This window comes from Labrus mixtus, chromosome 17, assembly GCF_963584025.1.
Source record: "Labrus mixtus chromosome 17, fLabMix1.1, whole genome shotgun sequence".
Classification (NCBI taxonomy): Eukaryota; Metazoa; Chordata; class Actinopteri; order Labriformes; family Labridae; genus Labrus; species Labrus mixtus.
In genome coordinates, this window is record NC_083628.1 from 771423 (window position 1) to 780203 (window position 8781).

Consider the following 8781-nt stretch of genomic DNA (forward strand, 5'->3'; position numbering starts at 1 on the left):
TGTTTTTGTGTTAGTTTGTTTATATCCAGACTGGATCAATCCTCACTCTGTGCTGAATATAACAACTCAACGGGTTGAATTAAATGTGAATGAAAAAACTAAAATATACAAAACATTTTCTTTAACTGAAAGTAAAATAAAATGAGTAACAGAAGTTACTGTTGATACAGAATCAGACGGCAAATCTGACCTGAGACAAGATCAGCTCATACAGGTACACTACCTGAGACATGATCAGCTCATACAGGTACACTACCTGAGACATGATCAGCTCATACAGGTACACTATCTGAGACATGATCAGCTCATACAGGTACACTACCTGAAACATGATCAGCTCATACAGGTACACTACCTGAGACATGATCAGCTCATACAGGTACACTACCTGAAACATGATCAGCTCATACAGGTACACTATCTGAGACATGATCAGCTCATACAGGTACACTATCTGAGACATGATCAGCTCATACAGGTACACTACCTGAGACATGATCAGCTCATACAGGTACACTACCTGAAACATGATCAGCTCCATGCAGGTACACTACCTGAGACATGATCAGCTCATACAGGTACACTATCTGAGACATGATCAGCTCATACAGGTACACTACCTGAGACATGATCAGCTCATACAGGTACACTACCTGAAACATGATCAGCTCATACAGGTACACTACCTGAGACATGATCAGCTCATACAGGTACACTACCTGAAACATGATCAGCTCATACAGGTACACTACCTGAAACATGATCAGCTCATACAGGTACACTACCTGAAACATGATCAGCTCATACAGGTACACTACCTGAAACATGATCAGCTCATACAGGTACACTACCTGAGACATGATCAGCTCATACAGGTACACTACCTGAAACATGATCAGCTCCATGCAGGTACACTACCTGAAACATGATCAGCTCATACAGGTACACTACCTGAAACATGATCAGCTCATACAGGTACACTACCTGAAACATGATCAGCTCATACAGGTACACTACCTGAGACATGATCAGCTCATACAGGTACACTACCTGAGACATGATCAGCTCATACAGGTACACTACCTGAGACATGATCAGCTCATACAGGTACACTACCTGAAACATGATCAGCTCCATGCAGGTACACTACCTGAAACATGATCAGCTCCATGACAACATCACTTGGACTTTTCACATCCTGATGTATCCCTCCTCCTCAGCCAGGATTTCTGAATCATTTTAATTAACATTTTAAGCTGACAGTTTTTTTTACTTTATTCAACATCTCAAACAACAGACTCTAATTTCACTAGAGTCATGATCACATTCATTTCTTTAATCATGCAAATAAAGGTTCATACAGCAGAGTAGCTGCTCTGTGGTAACCATGGACACCAACGGTAGAATAGAACGTTTGGGTTGCTTAGCAACAGGCTAGTTTCAGTTAAATTGTTGAACTAGTTGAGTAGATGGAGTTAAAAACTAATGTATTGTTGATTTTTTTCAACTTTTTAAACACTATTTTCTGTTCTTATAACAGTTGAATAACGTCATATCACAGTCGAGATGTTGTGTTGCTGTGATTATCTTCAGATCGCTGAAAGCCTCTCACCTCGGTGCTATAACTGAAACATGGAAGAATAGTGTGCTAGTAGCGAGTTACACAGCAGATAATTAAAGTATCTTACATTCTGCTCAGGTTCAGTGAACTTACAGCTTTAACGTAGCTCGGTAATAAAGCTCCTCTTCTTCATAGTCCTCCTTATCTGCCATCGACGTCTCCAACATGTTAGCATCCTCATTTCCGGAATGAGCGGTCTGTGACTTCTTCATTTCTCCCGCGTCTTTCCACGATAGTAGAAGAAAGAGTGGTCCTTAATGAATATATAAACTCGAACTTCTCGTCATTTAACCAAACTATTTGTCGCTTGAAGTAGCCTAGCTCACTTGGAATAAGGTATTCCAATTTATACCGTTTTGAGCCCTTTCAGCCTCTTGCAGTCAAACACTTTATTATCTTTATCAGGTAACGTCAATTAAGTCCTTAACGCAGACAGAGTTCAACGGTCAACGTCCCTGCGTCACCGGAACGTCACAACGTGTATAACGGTTTTTTGCTTATGTTTTAATTATTATAATTTTTAAACTGAATTAAAAATGTTATTTTAATCTGTTGTTGAGCTACCAACAAAAATATCAATAATTTACATTTATTTAATTTATTTTTATTAAAGATAACAGATAAAGATAAACTTTATTGATCTCCCATGGGGGAAATTTTTGCATTACAGCAGCTCAAGAAAACAGGAAAAAGGAATACAATTATTAAAAATAAAAATAATAATAAAACATATGTACATCAGTTAAATAAAGGCAGAAAAAAATACAATAATAGAATAATACAAGGTATGTACACTTCCACTTGTTGAAAGACTTATTAAAAACACACACAGTGTGTAGCATTATTGAAATGAGTCATGAGGTGGTGATGTTGTTAAACAGTCTGATTAAACAGTCTGACTGCAGATGGGATGAACGACCTGCGGTAGCGCTCTGTCTTGCAGGGTGGGTGTCTCAGTCCGCTGCCCTCAGTGTCATGCAGGGGGTGAGAGGGGTTGTCCACTCTTAAGAGTGTCAATTAAATTATGACTTTTATGATTATTGTTACATGTTTCCTTGTACCATTATCTTTTGACTGTAAATATTACTGGTGTGTCTGATTGTTTGTACATCTCTATAATTCAATAAAAAGTAAACATTTTCTATATAAATATTCAGATATGATTAAAAAAACTAGAGGAAAGAAACTAGATAATAAACTTTGTTTGATTTACAGTTTGAAGTTTTTTTTGTGGTATTTTCAGCATCATGATTCAACTCTTAAAATGTCAACTTTGCTTCCAAATAAGGCTCAGTGCCTTGCTCAAGGGCACCTCGACAGCTACCTCATCAACCTCTCCTTTTTAGGCCGCAACAGGACTTGAACCAGCACCCCTCTTAAAACGTTGAGAAAATGTGTACAATTATGAAAAGTTTAAAATGTACTCCTCTCAATTTCCACAGTAAAGCTTTGACAAATATGAGCAGGTGAATATCTTATGAGAGAATATTTGTTCAATGAAACTAAATTTGTCTCTGGCACAGTTTAAGTACTTCTTAGACTACCAGTGATGTAAGATTTTTTATTTAAAAAACTTGTCTGATGATGAACTCAACGGAAAGAGGGTCTCTGGTGACATCAAGCTGACGACCAAATGCATCAAACGGAAACATCCGAAAACCCTAGGAGCACAAAAAGTCTGTGAAACTTTCATTTCTACCTACAAGGCTACAAAATGTTCCAGATACTGTGCGATTCTAATGGAGGTCAAACATTTGTATTAACCAAAACATAAGCCAACATCCCTGAGCTCGCTTGCTCATCCTCTACTCAATTATAAAAATAATGAAATGACCAAGTGACAGTTAGAAGCAATTTTTATTAGTCATGACCGACATCTGTTACCAGAGGCATGAAGTCTGGAGGTTAAAATAAAACAAGAGCTTAGCTTTCAACCAAACGGCCAACATGAGGATTTAAAGCTTTCAGAAAAACACTTCTTTGAACCACTCAACACAAACATATCCCGTCTTCACATATTACCGTTTTTGTGTTCTCTACTTGCTCTTCTTATAATGATCACATCAAAATTACCTCAAATCCAGATGTAGAAGCCAAAGCAGCAGAATGCAAAAGTGAAATGATAAAAAAAGTCACTGAAAGCAAAAGCCAGGAATGCTCAACCTTTATTGAAACTTAAAAATAAAGGAATGACTAACAGCTGGATCAGAGGGAGCTGTTTCAGGAAAACATGGCGGCTTCGCGCAGAGGTTGATTAGTTTCCTCCCCTCAGACGGAGCACAAGATGGAGGGTGGACTCCTTCTGGATGTTGTAGTCGGAGAGGGTGCGGCCATCTTCAAGCTGCTTGCCTGCAAAGATCAGACGCTGCTGATCGGGGGGGATTCCTTCCTTGTCCTGGATCTTGGCCTTGACATTTTCAATTGTGTCGCTGGGCTCCACCTCCAGGGTGATGGTCTTCCCGGTCAGGGTCTTCACAAAGATCTGCATACCTCCCCTCAGACGAAGAACCAGATGGAGAGTGGATTCTTTCTGAATGTTGTAGTCGGAGAGGGTGCGGCCATCTTCCAGCTGCTTGCCGGCGAAGATCAGACGCTGCTGATCGGGGGGGATACCCTCTTTATCCTGGATCTTGGCCTTCACGTTCTCAATGGTGTCGCTGGGCTCCACCTCCAGGGTGATGGTCTTCCCGGTCAGGGTCTTCACAAAGATCTGCATACCTCCCCTCAGACGGAGCACAAGGTGGAGGGTGGACTCCTTCTGGATGTTGTAGTCGGAGAGGGTGCGGCCATCTTCAAGCTGCTTGCCAGCAAAGATCAGACGCTGCTGGTCGGGAGGGATTCCTTCCTTATCCTGGATCTTGGCCTTGACATTTTCAATTGTGTCACTTGGCTCCACCTCCAAAGTGATGGTCTTCCCGGTCAGGGTCTTCACAAAGATCTGCATCTTGACACTTTAAAAAGAAAGCAAAATAAACCAAATTTAAAAAAGGAAACTAAGACATTTCTCAGTTTTACACATTCATGTAGGCTGCTGTACATTGAAACTCAATTACAGTTATTCAAACTAATTAATATTCAGAGGCCTCCACCACACTTAGATCTGGTATTAAACTCTTATTAAATGTTAGGATTAACTGGTGTACAAGGGAGTGATTCTGTCTGACCCTGTATCTCCGGTTTGATGGCAAATTTACTGTTCAGGGTGTGGTTAGGAGTCAGTAAACTGCGTCACCACAACCAGTCACAAGGTACTTATAAATGTATCTGTTGTTTTATAGAAAGATTTGAAAACTGCAAAGCGTGTTCATCATAGTCCAGGATGAAGACAAAGTTAATGTCCTCACAGAGGAGGGAGATCAAACTATCGAAGTCCTTTGGCAATAAATGCCTGGTCATAGTCGGTGGATAAGCAGACCTTTGTTTTCATATTGTAATACACTGATAGTCTTTTTACCAACATAAATGAATAAACAAACCCCAAAAAATAACATTCACATCTCTGACCAGTTAACTTGGTAGTGTAATTGTAGTTGAATGTTTTGTGGTGAAACAATAGACCCCGTTTGCCACAGCTTGCTAGAAGCACCGCATTATTATTGAGTTTCATTTAAAAGAGTTAAACCAGATGTTTCCCTTTTATGGCTTTGCGGGTGTTATGCCGAGAATTGTACACCCACCTTCCGGCACAATTTCTACATTAATAAAACACCACAAGTTACTGAAAATAAATCATATACAGAGTCAACAGAATAATAAGACACTTCACTTAAGTATATCTTCACATACTTTGTCATTTGAGATAGATTTATGGCGTTTTCTAGCACTTCCGCGAGGTACATTTTTGGCAGGGATGCATTTCTCGGCATAACACCTGTTCCGGTGAAACAAGCTATCAACCGATAAAGCTAACAAGCTAATGTTGCTAAGGTAACCGGATGCAGCTCGACAGTGACGACGTTTGGTCTGATTCTGGCGTTAACACATCAATTAAATAAAAGCTACCGTTGTACCTCTTTGAATTGTGAATATTTCGTTTTGATTTATTGGACTTACTGAATTAAGATGAATTCTGAGTAACGTCTTTTGAGGGCTAGGCCGCGGCTACCAAAGGTAGCTACCAAAACAGCTGACGCAACTATCAAATTAGGAGATTCACTCGTTAGAAAAAGCTTATCTTACGCCGGTTAGACACTGAATAAAAACATAACTACACATATAAAATAACCTTTCCTTTAGTTACGTATTTTAGCTTAAAAGTGAAGAATACTTACAGGCAAATGATTCCAACAGGCAAAGTGAAACTCTCGTTTCCTGATCCAGACGGACTGTAACGAACAAAGAGCGGCGGAGGGACATTTATAGACAACGGCTCAAATATCCCTCCACTGTAACACCCGGTGGAACTATAAAATGTATTGTTTTCTAAAAATCAAACGACTGATGATTTGGACTATTTTGTTGGACTTCCTCCGTAGAGAAATACTTTTACATTTTCGTTGGTGAGGGGAGAAGGCGTTTAAGAGAAAATTAAGAGTTAAATATAACGACCCTTTACAGCCTGCGCGGATGTAGACATGACATTCGAGTGATGTGACGCCCTAGGAAAACAGGAAACATAAACAAACATGATTTGTTTTTTGTTGTTCTTTATTTAGTATTTTCTATTTAAAAAAAAAAATATATATTTAAACTGTTGAACATTTCATAAATAAATCCAATTAGCATATGAATAAATAAAAATAAAAATACAACTACCAAACTGACCAGAAAACTACAATACTATAAGACTTGTAATAAATCTTATTTAAATACATTTAAATAAATAAAAACATTTAAATAAAAGTAAAATTCACTCTGGGGACTTTAAACAATGTAAAACTAAAGTAATGAAGAGAGCCACAAGGCACTTCTTTTATCAACTTCTTTAAACACCTAAAAAAAAAATTCAAGTTGTTTTTGAATGCTACAAAATTTGAAGTAACTTTAAAAAAGCTAAATTTATGAATATAGAATTTGCCTATAATCAAAATTTTATGAGGCTACAGAAAATTTCAACCTATTTGTTCTGCATAAACAAACCAAACTTCACCATATGATTCTCAAAAACATTATATCAATTGTATTTATTTACAATTGACGACCATTTCTATAAAGCTGTAATACTGAGTCGACCAAAGCCCACAACTTTCTTCAACTTCCTTCAACATGATTTTGAAAATATATAAACAAGAATTTATTTCCTCCGCTGTCTGTGATCTTTTGGGGCAAGAAGACAAATTCTTATTTTGTCTTTTTCTATGTGATTCTCAGCGTCCTGCAGGACTGTAACACCTCAAGGTCCATGTGTCTGTTTACTATTTCAGAGTCTAAACTTCATTAAACATCTGCTCAGTGATGTTATCGCTCTTTTCCTCTAGCAACACTATAAATTAAACTTTCTTCATATTTTCTAATTGTAACATTGTCTTATTATAATGTTTAACTTATAAAATAAATATACTCGTCAGCTCATGTCACTGATTCTTGGCCCATTATTACTTCCCCTGCAGAGCCAATAAAGCGTGATTACCTCTGTGTCAATACGTTCACTTAGTGCAGGTTTGCACACAGATCTTATAGATTTAGACGACCCTTTGACCTTTCCCCTTGCATCGAGTCAGGTATAAGTGTTCAAACGAGCAGGATCGTGTGATTCATTATTCATTAAGAGAACTAATATTTGAAGGATCCAACACAAAGAAAAGTATTGATTTCAGTTACCCTGTGCTTATTACCATTCTGTCATTAACCAACACAGCACAGTCTGCAGAAATGACTGAGGGGAGAGATTCTCTGTTGAGTGCTTCCTCTTTTTCATTTGATTTCAGATAATCACTAACATCATTTTAGCTGAAGTGCATATTATCTGCAACAAGGTGCAATACTTAAAAATGATTGTTTTGGCATTTCACTGCTTTGACAAAATATACAGTTTTCAAAACACTGCACTTGGAGCCGGATAAGGAACAAGAAAAGTTTAACAAAGTAAGAGTAGCTCTTGTTTAGTGTTTGAATGTGGAGAGAAGCTATCTGCACCTTTACTCTGCATGAGTTTCACCGTTTCAAACAAAGCTTCCTCCCTAAACGGAGCGAGAAAGGTGCGACTCAAAGACAATAACAACACTCACATCGTTGCCACGGAAACGGCTCCAGAGCGTCTCCACATGTGGATGAGGTGTGGAGCCGCTGAGAGCCCCGGACGGATTTAACCCCTGGTTGTATTAATAATAGTCATGTGACATGTCAAAGTCTTATTTAAAGAATCTTTAATTTGAAGTCATAAAAGGGTTGAAGTGTTTTCCTGATCACTGGATCACTTGAGCGTCACATCTGCGGCGCAGTTAACACCAACTCTCAGCAGACGCTCATATTTCCACTAGTGCAGGTGTGTGTGAATCCAACATTTATTTCACTGAGGATGATTTGCACAATAAAAGGGATAAAAATCTGCAGGGCTGAAACCCATTGATTCAAAAAGATGCTTTTTATCTTTCTTATTAAAAGTTGAAAAGTTAAATGTCTCATTTAAAGATGCTCAAACAGCAGCAGAACACAGAGACGCCGTTTGCTCTGCAGCGCCGTCAGGGGAGCATTTAACCCTTTAAGTGACTCTTGTGATGAGACGGTGTCTTTTTGATTCATTTTCACAGTTTTAGATGAAAATCTGTGCTATAATTTTGTGAATCAGGCCCTCAGTCTTTTGTACATGGTTTATGATGATGTTTGCAGCTCGCCCACAGATGTACGGATAACCACCTCTGGATTATTTTGGTTTATGTGATGAACTGGACTACTTTTTACAACCTTCAAGTTTGACGGGTACTCCGGCTTCCTCCCACAGTCCAAAGACATGCTCGTTAGGTTAACTGGTGACTCTAAATTGTCTGTAGGTGTGAATGTGAGTGTGGCTGGTTGTCTGTCTCTATATGTCAGCTCTGTGATTGGCTGGAGAACAGTCCAGGGTGTGACCCCGCCTCTCGTCCAATGACAGCTCCTGAACGTGAAAAGCAGTATAGATAATGGCTGAAAGTTTTAAGCTGTAAGGATCAGATTTTATCCATTAATTCATTGCAGCATTGTAGATAATAATATCCTCTATAAAATGTAAATCAAACAGGATC

The 8781-nt window shown here is 38.6% G+C and overlaps 1 protein-coding gene across 1 annotated transcript; it reads right to left on the reverse strand.

Moving 5' to 3' along the window:
• Positions 1-3459: 3459 nt before the first annotated feature.
• LOC132992081 (polyubiquitin-B-like) lies at positions 3460-6038 on the reverse strand. Its single transcript, XM_061061209.1, has 2 exons — positions 5893-6038; positions 3460-4572 (listed from the first exon to the last, which is right to left on the reverse strand). The coding sequence occupies exon 2, from the start codon at positions 4563-4565 to the stop codon at positions 3876-3878; it is 690 nt and encodes a 229-aa protein (XP_060917192.1). The 5' UTR covers positions 4566-4572; positions 5893-6038; the 3' UTR covers positions 3460-3875.
• Between the last annotated feature and the right edge of the window lie 2743 nt (positions 6039-8781).

Bases quoted from the DNA above. Each gene is read 5' to 3' on its own strand.
- LOC132992081 (XM_061061209.1), bottom strand. From the start codon at position 4,565: ATGCAGATCTTTGTGAAGACCCTGACCGGGAAGACCATCACTTTGGAG.